At 42.7% G+C, this 21,192-nt stretch overlaps 1 protein-coding gene across 1 annotated transcript in view; it reads left to right on the forward strand.

The window, feature by feature from the left end:
- The window catches only part of ITGA9 (integrin subunit alpha 9), a 445,717-nt gene that overhangs the window by 181,334 nt on the left and 243,191 nt on the right, over positions 1-21,192 (forward strand). The window contains exons 13-15 of the mRNA XM_083186309.1: positions 1,157-1,202; positions 15,053-15,207; positions 19,045-19,205. Of these exons, the coding sequence (XP_083042435.1) occupies positions 1,157-1,202; positions 15,053-15,207; positions 19,045-19,205 (362 nt within the window). The remainder of the gene's footprint in view (positions 1-1,156; positions 1,203-15,052; positions 15,208-19,044; positions 19,206-21,192) is intronic.

Consider the following 21,192-nt stretch of genomic DNA (forward strand, 5'->3'; position numbering starts at 1 on the left):
AAAATTTATAATCTCTCGTGGACGGATGCCTTGCTCTCCAGATGTCGTAGAGATCATATTTAGAGAGTATACTTCTAAAAAGGTGGTACTGGTCACGAGGGGGATGGGGAAGTCGTGTGTTGCTGGGACTAGAGGATATGTCTTTTGTCGGGTCTACTACCATATTAAAGTCGCCCATAATCAATACTGAGCCCTGCCGACAGGAGTATAACAGTTTACAAAATTTCCGGATGAATTGGCACTGCCTAGAGTTTGGGGCATAGACAGTAGCTATTGTAACTGGTTTGTTGTGCAGTTTCCCTAATATAATCAAATATCTACCATCAGGGTAAGATATTTGTTTATCCAAAACAAAGTCACAGACATTTGACACCAGAATTGCGACTCCTGCCATTTTACAAGGTCCATTTGATGTATAACAGTCTGTGTATTTAGTATTTGAAAACTGCGGTGGAGCCGTCTTAATAAAATGGTCTCTTGTATTGCTACAATATGCGCAACTGATTTGTTAAAGTAGCGTAGTATCAAGAATGGTGTATTTTTACAGGAATCCGTAAGCAGGGTTGACATGGGGGGGTAACCAACCTGCTTTTAGCTGTGATCAGCATGATGCAAGCTACACAACAAAAGAAAATGTCTAATTTGTTGCTTTTAATTACTAATAAATATCATGCATAGAGGGCATGTGAGAGGGAGGACCAATCACAAGCTAGAGTTTCTTTTGACCATGACGAGGGAAACTCTGGGAAAAAGTGTGAGCCTCATCTAATGCTAGTAAAATCATTTTTTCTTGGTTGCACTGCAGCTTTAAAGTAAAGATGAAAAAAAATGGTGTTATTAATGTTAGTATTATACAGTATCAATTCTTTCCCCACAGTTCTTGCACTGCAATGTTTTAATTTGAATGTTTCTATTCAATGATATGTATGATATGGTTCCCTCCTGTATGTAATGTATGTGGTAACACATTTGGTTTCAAATAATGTAATCTTCCAAGAAGATTATGAATTATGCCCTCCTTATTAATCAGTGGCAACATTAAAATGAACAGGAGTTGGTTGGGATACTAATGAGCTACTTAGTAACCTTAAGAGGTCAGATGGCTTCTATATCATACTGTTGCACACATTTTATAGCTGTTCATTTGTTCTTTCAGATCTGACCATTGGGGCCTTTATGTCAGACAGTGTGGTGCTACTAAGGTGAGAAACAATTCTTTGTGTAAATTTACCAAATCTTTTGACTGGAAATATAATCTACTGTAATTAGCCAATTGTAGGTTGATTCTCTGTCAGAACGCTCATGTATTTACATTCTTATTTGTGCATATGCAGCATTGCAAACACAATGAATGATAACTGCAGATCTGCCTCATAAGCATTTGCCCCAGGTTTACCTCAGCCTTACATCAGACTCAGATACACCCAATTTTGAATACTTTTGTTTGTATTGTAAAATAAAACATTCGCTATTACTGATACGCCTATCTTTAAAAAGCCATGCATGGCAAGACGCCTGTTGAAACAGTTGTTCCGAGAGGAGCACCGCACCATCTTTTCCTTTAAGACAGTATGCTGGGGTGTGACTGGGTGTGACTTTAACCATATATAAAGTAGTAAATGAAGCACAATAGAACTTGGCATGAAAATAATCCATGCCTGCTGTATTGCAGAACGTTATATATTGATTCCCTTTTGCACACAGATGTACAAATCTCACACATCAAATTGATCAGTGCAATATACCAAAGTAGTTTGTCATTTTACTGCATCCTTTTTTAGGTATTTGTTTATAGTTATGCAAATATGCCCTAAATTAACTAAGCCAAAGCTAGACCATCCTATCACTCCCTTGTTCCACCTCTTATGTTGCAAGGGTCAGATATACTGTGCAAATTCGGGTGTGGTATAGGGTTCCGACAGTTGGGATCCCGACAGTCATTAGCCCGATGTTGGGATCCCGACTGGCCAGACTCAGACAGCATGGCGAGCGCAACAAAGCCATGCACTGCACTCGCCACCTATTCTATTCTGGGAGAATAGCACTTAGCCATCGAGAAATGACTGTCGGGAACCCGACTGTCGGGACCCCGTCCGGCACCCGCAAATTCGCATCAGTTCAACACAGCAGCAACCACAGTTTAGTGAACAGGAAGTCAGCGTTTAGAGGTGATAAATGGGGTCTTCTGAGTGTGTTTGTGAAAGCACAGGTGTGCGAAGCTGTTTTTGGGGTGTATAAGGGGACTTACTCAGATAGAAAAACAATTTAATGGTTCAGTTTTACGAATGGATTTGCGGTGCGGTGATGGTGCATTACGGGGGCACACTTCGGAAAATACAGGCCTATCCGGACCAAAACTTTGCAATCACATCACTGGGAGGGACCCAGAAAGCAGGGCAACCTTGCTTTAGTTGTAGTTTTGCAAATCTTCGCAAAACTACATCCCAAGCGGAAACAGGCCATATTATGCAGCCCTTTACAGAGAATAATCTAAACAGTCACATTAGTCCCTTTACCCTTTACAATCTAAATTCAGCTGGATTAACAATGGGCCTGATGGAGCTACAGCTCCAGGCCCACTCTCCAAATATTGTAGATGAGGACTGGGGCTTTCCAACAAGCCCGGCCATGCGTCGCTAGCCCCTCGGGAACCGGAGATACAGCTGGGCAAAGATGGAACGTTTTCCCTGGTGTAAAAGGGGCCAGTCCCTGCATTTTATGGTTTGAAAGGCTCTGAATACAGCCAGGCAGCCCCCCGCTCTCTGCCTGGCTTTCAATGGGGTATACCACATAAAAGGTGCTGAAATGTTGTCTACAAGTTTTGGCTTTCAGTATTTTTTTATGACTGGAATGCCGCCTCACCCCGCAAGTATCTTAGGACATCGCCGTCCTGCGGGTGTCGGAATTTGTATATATGCATTAAACTGCACCAGCAATTTTCTTAATAAATTTGGAGCCTTATGTGTGCCGCCTTTCCTGCAACTGTATAGAATGGACTCACCCCTAAGGGGGTAACTCAGATTATATATATATATATATATATATATATATACATTGCACTCTTTGGCTGGAGGGAGTGTGCATATATATCATCCGATGCTCTCAGTGCTGGCGATACATGGAAGGTAAGTATATCTGCAGCTTATATTTTCCCTCTTTTCTGTGCCAGGCCCTTGCATATGCCAACCTCTTTGCCATTTTCCACCCTATACTAAACTCTTTGCACTTTTCCAATGCAAGCTCCGTGCCTTTTCCAGCACGCACACCCATACACACACACGCACTTTATATATAATTAGTTGAAAGTATTTACACAAATAGAGACACACCCATGAGCAGACCACCCAACCAGAAAACTGGTCACGCCCCCCTCATTATTAGGTGCTGGCCACAACCCCTATTATTGCGTATAGTAGGCCCTTGATCATTTTCAGCTCCAGGCCCATTTAGACCTTAATCTGGCACTGTCTAAATTCCCTATCTCATGGACACACATACACACTAGAGTTAGTTTTTGTCAGAAGTCAAACTATCAGTAGTATTTGGAGTGTTTTTTTTCTTCTGCTTTTCCTTCCTTGCACATTGAAGAAATAGTTGACTTCCCTAAAGGCTTTTCTGTGCCATTGTAGTAAGTCATGTTGTGCTTTGGCATTGTCTCTGAAATTGATGAAAAATGTAACTTGGCCTTAAAACTCTTCCCCATGCTGCATCTTATGATTATACATGTGCTTTCACAAATTCCAATGTCACATTTAAATGTTGCTGCACATAATTATGTGTATGCCTGTAAAGTCCATACAAATGTTACAGGCAAAAAGGAAAAAGTAACAATAATAAATGGTGTGTGCAAGTACTGGTATAATGAATCATTATTAGGGTACCCTTTTTGGGGAGGGGATTTAAAGTTTGGAACAATTTTTGAAGTAATAATGCGTTTGCCTTCCTTCATTTGTCATATGGAATAATATAGTTAAAAGTTCATATCCCTAGAACCTCAGGAGACTGAATTCTAGGAAAAATGCATTGCTAAATATTTTCAATGTCAATTTTCAGAGCTGTCTTGGATAAAATTGGACATATGGAATTCATTTGAATGTCAAACAAATATATTATATACATTATATATTTATTTTGTTGTGTATTACAAGTAGCCATGTGTACTGTGTAAAAAAAGACATGTAAAAAGCAAGACATGATCTGCAGGTTTTGTGTTATGATTTTTGTCAGTTGGTACAAATCATTTCACTCCAGCTAAGTACTGTATGACAGAGAGTGCTAAATCCCATTCATATTGTATCAATACATCTCGATATTTAAATAAGGTTGCTTGCAGAGTGTCTTATATGATATCCGTATGTTGCACTGTACAGGAAATTTAAAATTCCACATTTTAGATAAATACACAAATAAATATACAGTGCATTCAGAAAGTATTCACAGCTCATCAAAATTCTACACACAATATCCCATAATACCAAAGTGAAAAATGTTTTGGGAGATTTCTGCAAATGTATTAAATATATATATATATATATATATATATGTAGGAAAAAACCACAGAGCGCACAAATGACCAGATATGAAAGTATAAATTTACTATAATATAAAAGCTCACGTGCATGTAGGATTAGAACAGCAGATATGCGATCAGATAAAAACCAATGCGGCAGTAGTCAAACGTCCTCACTCAGACACTTGGCGATAATGCAGCTCGACTTCTGCGGCCAGGTTTGGAAGGATCGAGAGACGGCACAGCATCAGGAGAGTAACTTCAGCGTCAACCAGGGAACGCCCCAACGCGTTTCGTCAGCTTGTGACTTCGCCAAGTGTCTACTGCCGCATTGGTTTTTATCTGATCGCATATCTGCTGTTCTAATCCTACATGCATGTGAGCTTTTATATTATAGTAAATTTATACTTTCATATCTGGTCATTTGTGCGCTCTCTGGTTTTTTTCCTACATGTCTGCAAATTGTGGTGTTTGGTGAAACACCAAACGGAGTACAGCTGCACTGCATGTGGACTTCCATACACGGACGGATCAATATTACTGGACTCTTTTGTGCTATTATTGGATTACTTGTATATATATATATATATATATATATATATATATATATATATATATATATAATAGGAGAAGACTGCGTCACTCGGGACTGGTTCAATAAAAAACAACTCATAGCCAGACAATGGTTAAGTTGACGTTTCAGCCCTCAGGCTTTTATCAAAAAAGCTTACATACAGCCTGAGGGCTGAAACGTCAGGGTTGGGATCATTTGGTCTATTGCATTATGGTAGAAAGTCATTAGGTCGAATCCATTAGGTCGACATGCTAAAAGGTCGACATGATTCTAGGTCGACATGGTAAAAGGTCGACATGATTCTAGGTCGAAAGGTCATTAGTTCGACAGGTCATTAGTTCGACAGGTCATTAGTTCGACATTGTCTATGTCGACATTCACAAGGTCGACATGGGGTTTTTCACTGTTTTTTTACCTGAATGTCAACACAGTCGACATGGACACAGTTTAAAGTGCACTGCATCCCCTCGCATCGCTCGCTGCGCTCGCTATGCGTCGGGCACGGTGCCTCGCTACGCTCGGCACACTATTTTATTCTCCCACCACGCCCTAGTGGATGGTAGGGCATGAAATACCGCCTGTCGGCACATGTTGGCTCAAAAAACAGTGAAAAACTCCATGTCGACCTTGTGAATGTCGACATAGACAATGTCGAACTAATGACCTTGTCGAACTAATGACCTGTCGAACTAATGACCTTTCGAACTAGAATCATGTCGACCTTTTCCCATGTCGACCTAGAGTCATGTCGACCTTTTAGCATGTCGACCTAATGACTTTCTACCATAATGCAGTAGACCAAATGACCGCATCCCGAAACGTCAACTTAACCATTGTCTGGCTATGAGTTGTTTGTTATTGAACCAGTCCCGAGTGACGCAGTCTTCTCCTATTATCTACATGGGACAGCATTGCCTGTACTTATACTGAAGGCACCGGACAAAAAGTTTCCTTCTGGAGTTGAGTGCCAGCGTTTTTGCACAAATATATATATATAGTTTCCAATACTGTCGGCACTCACTTATACAGTGCAACTTGCTCCGGTGCCAGAACAAATATACAGTAGATACAGTCCAAATCTCCCAGGATAGGCGACAGGAACGGCACTCGGGAGTCATCTAATAGTACAAACAAACTTTACTGCATGAATGTGGGTAACGTTTCGGGGGACCAACCCCGTCCTCAGACCCTCCTACAGCAAATCATTTGCTGTAGGAGGGTCTGAGGACGGGATTGGTCCCCCGAAATGTTACCCACATTCATGCAGTAAAGCTTGTCTGTACTATTAGATGACTCCGAGTGCCGTTCCTGTCGCCTATCCTGGGAGATTTGGACTGTATATATATATATATATATATATATATATATATATATATATATATATATATATATATATATATATATATATTAGTGGTGGGCAACAATTAAAATTTTTAATCGCGATTAATCGCATGAAATTTTTGCGATTAACTGCGATTAATAGCACTGATAGGCACATAAGTGCCGCTTACCTAAAATCTTGTTCCAGGGGTTCCGTGCTCGTTGCCAGGTGGGATTACATGCATGTTGCTAAGGGGGGATTATATGCATGTTGCCATAGTGGGTTCCCTGCTTGTTGCCAGGGGAGGGTTACTTGCTTGTTGCCAGGGAGGTTTACTTGCTCGTTACCAGGGGGGTTTACTTGCTCATTGCCAGGGGGGGTTTTCTTGCTCGTTGCCAGGTGGGGGGTTTCTTGCTTGTTGCCAGGTGGGGAGTTTCTTGCTCGTTGCCAGGGGGTGTTTTCTTGCTCCATGCCAGGGGGTGTTTACTTGCTCCATGCCAGGGAGGTTACCTTGCTCCGTGACAGGGGTTGCAGGTCCACAGCGCTCCTGGAATCTGCACTTCCGGGTAGCACTGTGTGTGCACTCTGAACTTCCCTGACAGACGCTAGAGGTAAAGGAGCACCTCTAACGTCTGTCTGCTACACAGCGGTGGCCATATTTGGAGGGACGCTCTGCACCCGTGCGGCGCAGCCCCATCGCCCATTCGTTTCCCGTGCCCGCCAGCCCCATTTACAGTTCCCTGCTGCCACATTGCCCCACCGTGCACCCGCGCATCCCCCTCCCCGCGTTAACTGCGTTAAATATTTTAATCGCAGTTAATGTGCCGGCGCGTCAACGTGATATTAACGTGCCCAGCACTAATATATATATATATATATATATCACATGTACATAAGTATTCACAGCCTTTGCCATAAGGCTGTAACATAACAAAATGTGGAAAAAGTAAAGCTCTCTGAGTACTTTCCGGATGCATTGTATATAAGTGTGCTTAACCATCCAGCTGGTTGGAGTAGTCTCTTCAAGTTCAACTTCAACTGTCCACATATACCAAAAATATTCAAAAAAGAGCTTTAAACATTATTGGCATGTTAATAGATAGCAGCACATATTTTTAGCATTATTTTCATTATGATTATTATTACATTTTTATTTTATTGTTCTCAAATTTACTTTTTTTTTAAGAGCTCTTTCGTCCCCTTAAATAAAGAAAACCATTAAAGTATAATAAAAGCAGTTGAAATCACTATAATTTATATCTAACTGAATGCTGGCCACTGTGTATTTGCGGCCATGGGATCAGGGCCAAATTACCCACTATGTCTGTATTTTCATGGCATTACACTTTGCAGCCATGTCTTAATTTTTAGAGCACTGATTCCTAAACTTTCGTAAATTACTGCACCCTAGAGTATCATATATTTTTTTCTTAGCCGAATGTGTCTTATTTATATATTTAGAAAATAAAATATTAAATAAAGTAAATTGTGCTTCCCTGTCATCCTTCGGGTCAGTCATGTGGTACTTTTATTTTTGCACAAATTCACAGCCACCAGCACTTGTTTTGCGTATAACTTTGACTATACATACAGTACTGTCATTAAAATTGGTCCTGCACCGCCAACCAAAAGCACCCCTGCAAGTGCCTCAGGATGCCCTGGTACTCTGTTTGGGAACCACTAGTCTTGAAGAGTATCTTATAACAGCATGGCGTAGAACTCTTCTTTGTTATAGAAAATTAGTATGCTTGTACATAGCAATAATTAGCAATCTGCTAGTCCTATCTTTGATCTGTCCTGTAAGCTTTGTTCATCAGACATGCTTAATTTGATTTACCTTACATTTTGATCCAAGGGAGTTGAATGTTTGTAGAGAGGCCATGAATTGCATTAGCCCTACCCTTGAGATTACTATAGTGATTCTGATTTTTCTAATTTGTGCAATTTTTCTGTCTATCCGATACAAGCAAATTGAAATTGAGTTTCATCAAGCAAGTATATTCTCTGGGGTGCAAGCACTTGGAAGGCAGCCAGGTTCTTTGTCATTGGCTCACTGACCTTTACCCTTCCTTGTGATATGGATGATGCATAGAGATGTTGACAACTATCACTATGGGAAACATAACTAAATGTCGGGATGCAATAAAATTGTTCTACTTTATTTCAAAACAGGCTGATAAAATATATTGAAATACATGTAAATAATTATCTACCATCACATCACACTGTAAAGCCATACTGTAAAGCCATATAATGTACAGAGTTAAATTTCTATTTAGAAAGATTTAAAAAAAAAAATTCCCTTTATATAATATGATTTCAATTTCAAAGTATTAAGCTGGGCATACATCAACCCGATTTGGACCGATTTCGGCCGATTGCGATCAATCGGCCCGATAAATCGGCCCAAATCGGTTCTTCATGACATGGGGTCAGGTCCGATGCGCGGTCCCGTGCGTATCGGACCCGGCCCCAGGGGTTGGACCGGCGGAACATGCGATGTAGGTCAGTCGGGGCGGTGAGGAGCAGTGGGGGCGGGTGGCTTGGGAGGAAGAAGCAGTGGGGCAGCAGCGCGTTACCAGATTGGGGCGGGCGGCGGTGACCATCAGTGACAGTGTCACTCTCCACTGTCCAACGCTAGCGGGCGGGCAGCCGCGGCTATTACATCTTTAAAATATCGTGTCAAATGACTGCCCGGCTAATGATTGGCTGAGATAGAGCACTCTCAGCCAATCAGTGGCCTCCCTTCGTGGCCGCTGATTGGCTGAGAGTGCTCTATCTCAGCCAATCAAAAGCCGGAGAGTCATTTGACTTGTTATTTTAAAGATGTAATAGCCGCGGCTGCCCGCCCGCTACCGCTGGACAGTGGAGAGTGACACTGATGGTCACCGCCGCCCGCCCCAATCTGGTAACGCGCTGCTGCCCCACTGCTTCTGTCTCCCCAGCCGCCCGCCCCCACTGCTTCTCACCGCCCTGCAGCTCCCTGATATTTTTTTTACATGTGATAAATCGCATGCGATTTATCACATGTAAAAAATGGCACATCAAAGTCTTCATCGTAGGTGAGCCTCCCGGGGAGCTGCCGGGCAGCTCGGAGGAGAATAGGGTCCGACTTGTCCTTAGGACAAGTCGGCTCTATGTATGGGGGCCTTTACACACAAAAATATACATAGATTAATACAAAACATTCAATAAGATTATTGAACAATATAGTTTAGGTAGAAAAATAATATAATGGTAATTAGGATCAGTGGCGTAGCACCAAATTTTTGCTCCCCCCTTACCCGTACATCCGCCCCTCCTATCTTACCTGTCCTCAGCACTCTAGGGCCTGGGACCCGCAGATCTACTTTGTCTGTGTCCCAGCGCTCCTCCTGGCTCCTTATGACAAAATGTCCCTCAAAAAATAGCCGCCCCCTTACAGCAGACCATTTTTAAGGATGCTAGAGGAGGACACTGCTGCCTCCTCTAGTATCCTGAAAAGTGTCTGCTGTAAGGGGGCGGCCATTTTGTTAGGGACATTTTGTCATAAGGAGCCAGGAGGAGGCTAGGACACAGACTAGTAGAGCTGCGGTCTCGACTTCCGGCCACTGACGCGGCGGCAGGATAAGGCAGGTCACTGCAGTGTAACAATAGCCCCTCAGACCCCGGCGCCCACATAATTCAGCGCCTCCCCGCCACCGCGGGGTCTGCAGCGTATTGTTGCACCACTGATTAGGATGAATGTTGGATTGGTTCTCTAACTTGGGGAGCAACTTATAACACAGGAAATAGTATGAGGATAGGTGACCAGCAGCAATGCGATCATGGGAAGGGAATGGGAAAGGATCTAGATGACTTGTTATTAGGTACCTATTAGTCTTGGAAAACTAAGCATGACAAAGTTAGAATTCCAGGGTTCCCAAGTTTATTTGAAGATTTTGAGATGATATAAAGATACAATAAGAGTAATGCCGCATACACACTAGACACTGAAGGTTACTGCCGATATAGTTGACTATATCGGTGGTGCCACTGATTGACAAGATAGTGCATATACACTGAACAATATCGGTTACTGATATCATTCTGTGATGCCACCCACTAAACCTGCATAAAACCTGACCATCTCTCATCCTAACCTGTTTATGCTCACCTCTCCCCCTTCTGTGTTACCCCTGTCTGTCTAACCCTCCCCTTTAGAATGTAAGCTCTCACGGGCAGGGCCCTCTCTCCTCATGTGCCTTTCTTAGAATATATAAACCACTGCCACCCTGATAATTGCTTCAGTGTCCTGTCCCCTGATGCAACTATCTGTATTAACCATGTACTTGTCCTAAACTGTCTTGTAATGTCATTTTGTTTTGTGTTTGCTCATAACTATGCTCTGTACAGCGCTGCGGAATTTGTATGCGCTATATAAGAAACTGTTAATAAATAAATAATAAATAAATGGCCAAATTTTTTTTTTAAATAATATTGCCCAGTAGCACCCTTTGAGCCATATGTTATAAAAAGTTGTCCAACTTGTATGGGGGTTAACAGATCATGTTGAAGACTAGTTTGAGCAAGGGGAAATTACTGTAGGTGATTGCCTCAGAAACTGAATTGTTATTATTGTTATTAGTTGTTGTTGTTGTTAGTATTATTATTATTATCCTTTATTTATATGGCACCACAAGGAAACTGCAGCTCCCAATTGCAGAGTACAGTAAATGCATGAATAAGCAAAACAGGAAACAGTGAGTTGCAGGCGAATACATTAGAAGACAATTACAGGGTATATAAACATATCTGCATCAGTAGACAGTACTGTAATACGTATCAGGGTAGCAGAAATCCACAGGATTTGGTCCCATCAAAGATGGTTTAAGTAATAGAAGGAAAAGCTCATGAGGGAAGAGGGCCCTGCTTATGAGAGTTTAAATTCTAAAGGGGAAGGTCAGACAGACAAGGGTGTCACAGATGGGGTAAAATGCCATATTAGTTTGATTCTGAAGGCCTGTAGCTGAAGGAAACCCCAGTAATAAGAGAAAGATTCTGGGAGACAGATGAATATCTACATTCAGAATAGATTTAACAGAATTTTGACCCAATATAACACACTCCTCCAGTTCCATCTGTGCCAAAATGAAAGAAAACATTGTCTAGGTCGACACAAAAGGTCGACCTGCATAAGACAGGCAGCGACATGGTTGACACAAGCAATGATGACGATATGGAACTGACACATGAAAATGCTGACATGTTTTTCAAATTATTTCCATGTCAATATCGATACCTGAGCATGTGTGTCCCCAAGTAGTGTACCGTGTCCTTTTGCATGGCTCTTTTCTCACCATGCTTCGGGCCAAGTGCCTCGCTCCACTACCACTGTGCTTGGCACACTTACCATTCCCAGTCGGAGTTCACGTGTATAGCAAAGGGTGAAAATGTTCAAAAATTCGAAAATCACAACAAATTGATGCCAACTTTTTATGAGTCTACCATAGCCATGTTGACTTTTTGCTTGTGTTGTCCTTTGCACCATGTCAGTCATATACATTATTAATTATATTAACTGGTGACCTACTGTCCAGATACTGAACTCTGCTCCAGGTTTCCAGATCTATTTTCAGCTGAAAAGAAGGGAGGGAAATTAACCTGTTATTGATGATGTTAATGAGAAGCTTTGTTGTAATGAAGGCTTTGACTTGGTTTTTTTTAATCCTCAAAATGGTAGTATTAAAATTATGCTATCTAAATATATATGCATTGATTAGCCCAGATTCCTGATATGTGCCGCAAGACATGCTTTGAATAATTCACATTATATAACACTAGAGAGGAGGCAACTTTGCTGGGTTCCACTTGGAGAGCAACCAATACTATTAGTAGTTTGCATTCATTTTGCAATACACATTCAGTGAAGATATCGACTATACTGTATTTTGATCATCGGGACGTATTCTGGCAGTATTAGTGATAACGTAGATGATAATTAATTTGGCAGGATGGAAGGCTGCCTATTCCACAATCTGATTATGATGAATTATTGCTGGAGCTAAAATAGCAAGATTTCTTTGTGAGAGCTGCCAGAACAGTAGCTGAGCAGGACTTCAGAGCTTTCCCCTTAGAAGGGCTTCTTCTAGGGTAAGTTACTTGAAGGCAGGGTTCTTCGCTGGTGTATGAGGGTAACTATTAGAAGTCACTTTGAAAGAGGAGAGATTTGGAAGGAGATTGTGTTGCATTAGGAGTGTAGCAATTTATCTCTCCAAAGAACATATATTTTGGGGCACTAATATTTTGATGCCTCTGAAGTAACCCTTATAGTTACATATTATAGTAAGGCTGGAGTAACACAGACATTCTGGGAGACTAGGTAAATATGGTTTATGGTTTTAATATGGTTTAATCCCTGCAGAGAAAAACTGCATCTTCTATCTGGATTTACTGTTCTCGAAATCAGACCCATTGTGTTTCCGTGTCCTGAAAAGAATGAAGGAGCTTGTGCAGAGTATTGGATCAGCAGATAACAATGTAATCCTTTGGCATAAACAAATTGCTTTAGAATACAAATTGCACTTGCTTGCATATTAGAGTGCCTCAGTATGTTTTTATTTGTGGCCATCACTCTGACACGTCTAGACTGATACAGTAGGTCAGTGTATGAATTGCTTTTCTGTCTGGTCAATAATGAGCCGTTACAGAGCTAATTAATTACTTCCAGCTTACATTTAGTATTATAGATTTATTTGACAATGTATACACATTTGCTCAAGATGTTTTACTAACCATTATGGGCAGTATTCAATGACGGAGTTCTCCGTGCATGGAGAGCGTTTTATTTTGCTCTCCATGCACTCTCCGTGTTCCGGAGGGCTCGCTGCCACTCCTGCTCCCACTATTCAACGTTTTTAAGACTCGCCGCCACTCGCGGCGAGTCTTAACCCCTGCAGCGGACGAGCGTCCGCGGCAGGGAGCTGACAGGGAGCCGTGGGACGTGGCATCCAGGGAGATTAAAGTCTCCCTGGATGCCACAGAACATATGTGAGGGTAGGGGGCCCCCCTGGGACCCAGGCAGCACAGGCTGCCCCCCCCTATAGCCAGCGGGGGACCCAGTATTCACTGCACCCGAACGTGCATACGGGTGCAGTGAATATATGAATATCTAATGAGCGGCTCGAGCGCTCCGGCCCCCTGCTGGCTGCACTGTGTAAAAAAAAAGAAAAAAAATATATTTTTTTAAATTAAATATATATTCATGTGCTATAAGCACATGAATAAAAATCACATGCCCCTTCACAGAAAAAAAATCCTGATTTTTTTACACCAAAATTAAATACAAAACCCTTTTAGATTAAAAGTTCACATTCCAGCTCTCCATCAAAAGATGGAGAATTTCTACACGGAGAGAGACGGCGAAAATCACTTAGAAAGACGGAGAACATTTCACATTGAATAGGGTTGCTCGCTTTTGGAGATCAAAATGCCCCGTCCAAGGCGAAAAAAGCACAAATTCTCCACAAAACACGGAGAACTTTTCTCATTGAATACTGCCCTGTGAAAGGAAGCATGGAAATAAGCAAGGATTTACTATCGTACAATGAGATATTGCTAGTATTATGATGTCAAAACTGTATATTATATCACTTTTTTATTTAGTCTCCAAAACATTTACATGATACTGTTATATATTTTGTACATGTAATATATACCCTGATCACATTGTAAATAAAGTGTTTTTTTTTTATATGTAGCAGTAGTTTCTAGAAATAATTTCTAGGGTAAAGTGTAGATTACTTGTACCCCTTTTCACACCGCACAAATAACCCAGGTTGGATCCGTGTTGTTGCCAATTCAAACCAGGTGTAAATGGGGTAAAAATAATAATAACCTTGATCCTGTTACCCGGCAATTCAATCCAGAATTTTTTTTGGGTTGAACACTAGTTAGACCTGGGTTCATGAGCAGTGTAAATGGTTACCTGGGTCATCCAACCCGAAACCCGTTTACACCAATGGGGGAGCCAATACTTCCTGACCGCAGAGTCCTGCAGTCAATCCGGAGGTTAAGTAGGGGCCACATACAGCCTCCGCAGCTGTCTGCTGTACTATGCACACAGCATCGAAGCCAATAAGGAGGTGAATGGATGCATGTGTGCAACATCCATTTACCTCACAGACCGAGGCTGGGGGCCCACGGAGGCTGGGAGCTGCCCAGCAGCTTTCCAGCGTGTTGGTTGGTGTCTTGGGGGTCTCGGCTGGTGGGTTTCCCATCACTTGGAGATGATATCATCTATAAGCGCCGGCTCAGGACCCGTCTCCGCCAACGTCGAGTGGGAACTTAGTGAAAAAGGGGTCAAACGCCAGTAGGGAGTGACGTAGAAATTAATTGATATATGCTACTTTGTCTGTAATCTATCTACCTTATCATAACTCAATTGCATAGTAACAAGAAGGTAATAAAAGATACCTATAAATCATGTTCCTCCTGCCTCTATTTTGCTTATCATTGTTGTTTACAATTGTAAAATGCAACAGAATTTGCTGCACTAAATCAGAAACTGATAATAAACAAATACATTTAAATAGTAAGGCTGTATTATGTTAGGTGCCATTAATACAGTTTTATTATTAAGCTGCACAGATACATAAAGGCGTGTAACTTCTTTCTTTCTGTTTATTAGGACAAGACCAGTTATCACTGTGGATATCTCAATACTTCTGCCAACATCCATCAATATCACTGCACCACAGTGCCATGATGGAACACAACATGTAAACTGCATTAATGTTAGCGTCTGTTTCCGGTTTCATGGCAAACGTATACATGGGAACATAGGTAAGGACTGTGGCATTCATATGTTTTACATCTGCTTTTTTTTTTTTTGGCATATTTACTAGTTCTAAATAAAATCATGCAGAGTGTGCCATATGGCTGTACATTAGATTACACTTAGATCAGTTTTGGTGGCATAAATATGTGCATTTGCATACTGTGTATGCACACCGCAATTCATCCATATCTAGATTTGTGTCTCTTACACTTGCACCCCTTTTGTGGGAGATGGTAGCTTTTTATAAAGATGATAATAACTCATAGATGCTGACTTTTTGTGTGCATAGGCATTAAGGGATGTACAGTACACAAGCTTCGATTTTGACAGGTTTTCGATTAAATTTTGCTTAAAGAAGCAAAATCCAATTTAAATCAAATCAAAATAGAATAGTTTTAAAGACTCTTTCGACCCACATTCCATTCGATGTGCCCTCACTTTTTCTCTATATTGAAAAGAAAAACAGACTGTGCAGGCAACGAAATATCGAATTTGACCCAGTAAATTGAATGTATCAAAACCCATCTGCACGATACCGCATAGGGTAGACCTATAGAAGTCTATGGCTTCTTTTTGCTGCCCGCCGCCTCCGCTGCAACCCCACTCCCCCTCCCTCCAGCTTACCTTCTTGCAGGTCCTCCTGGACCCCGGAAGATAAACCACTCCACCCCCTAGCAAGGCAGCCGGATGTCCTTCCGGCTGCAGGGGGGAGGAGGAGGTGCCAGGGACAGCCACGCTGAGCTTTCCCGGCTGCAGGGGAGCAGTAGGCAGCTGGGAGGTGATGGAGACCCCCCTGCACACCACAGTACCGGTATCGCGGGGGGCCTTTGTCACCGCACCGCGAGGCCAGCCGCATATGTTAATACATATGAGCTGGCATCGCGGCGGGGGATGTGGCGAAAGGCGGTGATGTATATTAATAAATCCCGCTCTTAGTGTTGATTTGACCTTTAAAGCAACTAGAATATAATTTATACTGTAGGAAGAAGAATAATAACTAGAGGAAACGCACATCTGTAATATGCTGTATGATAATAAATCTTACATATTGTACATTTAATAGTGTTATTCATATCTATAAATATTAGAAATGCCAATAAATATTTGTGTCTCTCACTCTTTTTCCCTTACAGTACATATACAGGTTCAGAAATATTTATATGGTTCTCATGTCATTTGATCTCTTTTTGTTTACTTGGAAGTGAAACAATTTTGTGTTCATGTTTTATTATCTGCATTGTTCTTCCATCTACCCAGAACCATGCACTTTCTAAAGCTGACATCATGTGCCTGTTTATTGGGTTTATTCCAGTTATGCAAGTCACAAGGATGGGTCAGTTCTGAATGTAAATATTTTGTCCGCAAGTTAGAGTCTATGAACTGTTTATTTTAGAGGCTTACATTATGATAGCCTAGCTGTGACCTTTGAAAGCTTTTTTATTGTTTGTAACTGTCCCGTTAAAGGTTGAGGTGCTGCGGCTGTGATGTTTAGTATTTCTGCTTTTATTTGACTCCAGTAACAATACAGCCAGACAACCTGACTGAGGGCCAGATGTATCAAGCTTCAAAAAGTAATAAAATGGAGAGTGATAAACAACCAACCAATCAGCTCCTATATGCCATGTTACAGGCTGTGTTTGAAAACTGACATGTAGGAGCTGATTGGCTGGTTGTTTATCACTCTTTACTTTATCACTTTTTGAAGCTTGATACATCTGGTCCTGAGTGTCATGCTAAACTCATTGTGGTATACTCATTTTCACCACGTTTATTTTTTTGTGATAAAGTAGGTACAGTATGCAGTCCAAAGAGTATATTACTTTGTAATGTTATTCCCCTATTAACCAATATATTTACCAACCAGTATATATATGTTCCTTTACTAAACTGTAACTGTAAACAAAAATTTGGAATCTGATTGGTTGGTGTTGGTGATACCACATTTTGTAAACTGAAACTTCGGTACTTGTTTCCTAGCACGGCCACAATCGCGGGCATCGGGTGTCATTTTTAGTGGTCTGCGACGCGACCTACGCGATGCCCCCGATTTTTCCATTGAAATGCATTATAAAAAGTCAAAATCGCGTCGGTCGCGTCGTATGCGGCTAAAAAAGGCTTAAATGGTCCAGACGCGATGCCCCCGATTTCCCCATAGGGAACAATGTTAAATGCCTCAATTTAGCCGCGATGCCCCCGATTTCCCATAGAAATCAATGTTAAATGGCTCAATTTCACAAAATCATCATAGGGACCAATGGTAAATGGGCCAGAAACCCCCCAAAACACCCCTCAACAGTGAAATGTCACCACAAAAGTAGTTGACGCCACCCCACGATCAACGCAAACCCGAAGCGTGGTTAGCGGGCTTCACAGGTATCCGCGTCCCCTCGCGGGGCTCACTGCGCTCGCCACGCTTCGGGCTCGGTGGCTCGCTGCGCTCGTCACACTATTCTATTCTCAACTCCACGCCGACGTGGATAGTGGGGGTATGAAAAGGTCGGAGGACGCGTACCGCCGCCCCTCGCGGGCTCGCTGCGCTCGCCACGCTTCGGGTTCGCGTTGATCGTGGGGTGGCGTCAACTACTTTTGGGGGGACATTTCACTGTTCAGGGGTGTTTTTGGGGTTTTCTGGCCCATTTACCATTGGTCCCTATGATGATTTGGGTAAATTGAGCCATTTAACATTGATTCCTATGGGAAATCGGGGGCATCGCGGCTAAATTGAGGCATTTAACATTGTTCCCTATGGGGAAATCGCCCCCGATTTTTCCTCACGATGCCCACGATCATGATTGTTGTGGCCGTGCTAGGAAACAAGTACCGAAACTTCAATTGTCATAAATGCCTTCAAATGTTATACCCCTGTCCTTCAATTGCCCTTGTCCTTAAATTCTATTAATCATCTGAACACAAAATGGTACTTGTGGATTATCACGGCTCCCACGATGGTCATCGTATATGAAAAAATCGCATCGCATGCGATTTTTCACTGAAAAGCATCAAAATGCTTTGGAATTAGTATGAAACATGTTCAATGGCCCCCAAATGGCATTTTTGAGGCGAAGCGTGGCCGAAGCGTGGTATACGCGTCCCCTCACGGGCTTCACAGGTGTCCGCGTCCCCTTGCGGGGCTCACTGCGCTCGCCACGCTTCGGGCTCGGTGGCTCTCTGCGCTCCCCACACTTTCTATTCTCAACTCCACGCCGACGTGGATAGTGGGGGTATGAAAAGGTCGTAGGACGCGTTCCGCCGCCCCTCGCGGGCTCGCTGCGCTCGCCATGCTTTGGGTTCGCGTTGTTAGTGGGGATGGTACAGCCTCAAAAATGCCATTTGGGGGCCATTGAACATGTTTCATACTAATTCCAATGCATTTGGATGCTTTTCAGTGAAAACTCGCATGCGATCGCATGCGATGTGATCGCATGCGATGTGATCGCATGCGATTTTGAAAAAACCTGCAAAAATTGCATCGCATCGCATGCCATCGCATGCCACTATATATGGCATGCGATGGCATGCGATGGCATGCGATGGGAGCCGTGATAATCCACAAGTACCCACAAAATGTTGTGATCCAACTATAACTCCTATATTGCAGCATCAGTCTGCAGCAACCGAAGTACAGGAATAGTCATGGAACGATACCTGCAGGTTGTCTAGTAGAAATAACAGGTTCAGTGCATTGCACTTGTAGGTTTGCATGTGTACTTTACCTCTAATGTGAATAGGAAAAAAAAGATGGACAATCTCTCCCGGGCCACAGACAATGCTCTACATTGGGCCACTTGTTACACAGCATTTTGCATGTTTGGCAGTTTCTCACAATAGAACATATATTGCAGGTTTGTTTTACAACTTGACTGCCGATGTTGTGAAAAGAGAAAAAGGTCAACAGCCTAGAGTGTTTTTGGTTTCATCTGGGGAAACGGTGGCTCATATCAGTGAGAAGATTGACCTCGTTCACATGAAAGAGAAATGTGACCGTTATCTAGCACATGTGAAGGTATGTCACTTTTATCCTATTTACTCTACCTTGCATTCTGTAACAGCCGTCAAGGCATGTTCCTATCTCTGTGAGAGGAGACTGGTATGAACGATTTCATCTGTACTGGTGTTGTTATTTATTGTGGCGTAAGGGTACTTGTTTTAATTTATATGACTGATGTTTGAATAGTAAAGACTTGCGGGAAAATATATAGAGTCCAAGATTTCTGAAGGTGTGGGAACATGGCTAATCTCGGACATTTTTTTAAAGCGGCAATCATATTTACCCCGTTCACATCGCACCACGTTATTGCATATGGATCCAGGCTGAGGTGTGGCATTGCTTGCCCTGAGGAAGCCGGCATGACCGGTGAAATGCGCATAGGCGCGTGATATAGGATAGCTTTAAACATAGGACTATAACCTGGATAATGTTTGAAAATGTATATAGTACTCTTTGTATATGTTGAATAAAATAACCCCACTGACACGCTGGTACCGCATTCCCAATACCAGGGGAAGCGGTCAGCCTGTACACACTGCACGTGGTGAGCGGCGGCAGTGCTAAGTGATACACTGCAGCGATCTCCATTAGCCTACCATTGTAGAGACACACAACAGAAGACTATGCATGTAAACCACATGAAGTGGAACTAGAAATACACACAGTTAATATCCAAGAGGGATGTTATATAAAACTGTGAAGCGGGATTGTATGAAGCGGGACGGGACGGTATATATCAGTAACACCAGATTTGGTGTAACGGAGCCTGTCTGTTAATAACATTAATATCAGAAAAATTGACCAACGTTCTCAGACTGCACAGGACAAAACTGTGACAGTACTGAGTGATAAGTTATAAGGACTATCACTAATCCGTGAACATATTAAAAGTGAAACAAGTGCACCGCAAGAATCTAAAAGAGGATATATACAAATTGCATGATCTGAGATTGGGTAGTGTGTACTACCTGTGTATCGCAAACACTTAAAAGTAATTGTATACAAATTGCATGAAGAGAGATTTGGATTGTGTGCATCACAAAAAATCCAGTAGTGAATAACGGAGCCTGCTTGCTGAAACAAACAAATGAAAAACACCAATCAGTTAAATAAATGGTCATCTTTATAACAGCAGCAATAAAATGACACCTCTGAAATAAAGCATTTAGGGGGGTGTTTCAAATGCGCACTATAAATCTGACACAATGGAATAAAAATACCCACTCTCCCTTGCTGTGGGACAGTCAAGGAGCATACATTGATAGCTATATTGACTGCGAAGAAATAACAATAAACCCATAGGTGCCATATGACACTGCGCTAAATATTGCTGTAGTAATCTCCTATATATTTGGCTACATCTGTCACTCAAAGTGGGTGTCTGTGTCTATAACGCTCTGTTCCTGGACTTTCCTCTTAATGTGTGATTGCCTTCATCTGTGCTGAACACCTTTCTGAGAAATTAACCTGTTTAAAACAGGTGATGGCAATCATACATTAAGGGGAAGTCTAGAAACAGAGCATTGTGTCCCTCCTGGAGAGGGTCATGTTGGGAGGTATGTGACAGAGAACCAGCCCAGTGAGCCCACAGACAGTGCCAGACACCCACTGCCTTCCCATGTTGCCCAGCACTGCTACTCCACAGCCACCAGGTGAGCGCCCCCCTCCCGCGATTTGCGGCAAAACCTCCCCCCCCGCGCCCCCCCCCCCCCTCCCGCGATTCGCGGCAAAAACACCCGCTCCCCCGCGACCCCCCCTACCGCGATTCGCAGCAAAAACACCCCCGCGACCCCCCCTCCCGCGATTCGCTGCAAAAAGAACCCCCCCACGACCCCTCCCGCAATTCGCGGCATAACCACCACCCCGCGACCCCCCCTCCCGCGAATCGCGGCAAACCCTCCCCCGTGACCCCCCCCCCGATTCGCGGAAAAAACACCCCCCCCCGCGACCTCCCTCCCGCGATTCGCGGCAAAAAGAACCCCCCCGCGACCCCCCCTTGCAC

The sequence above is a fragment of the Crinia signifera genome, chromosome 5, assembly GCF_055691185.1.
Source record: "Crinia signifera chromosome 5, ASM5569118v1, whole genome shotgun sequence".
Taxonomy (NCBI): domain Eukaryota; kingdom Metazoa; phylum Chordata; class Amphibia; order Anura; family Myobatrachidae; genus Crinia; species Crinia signifera.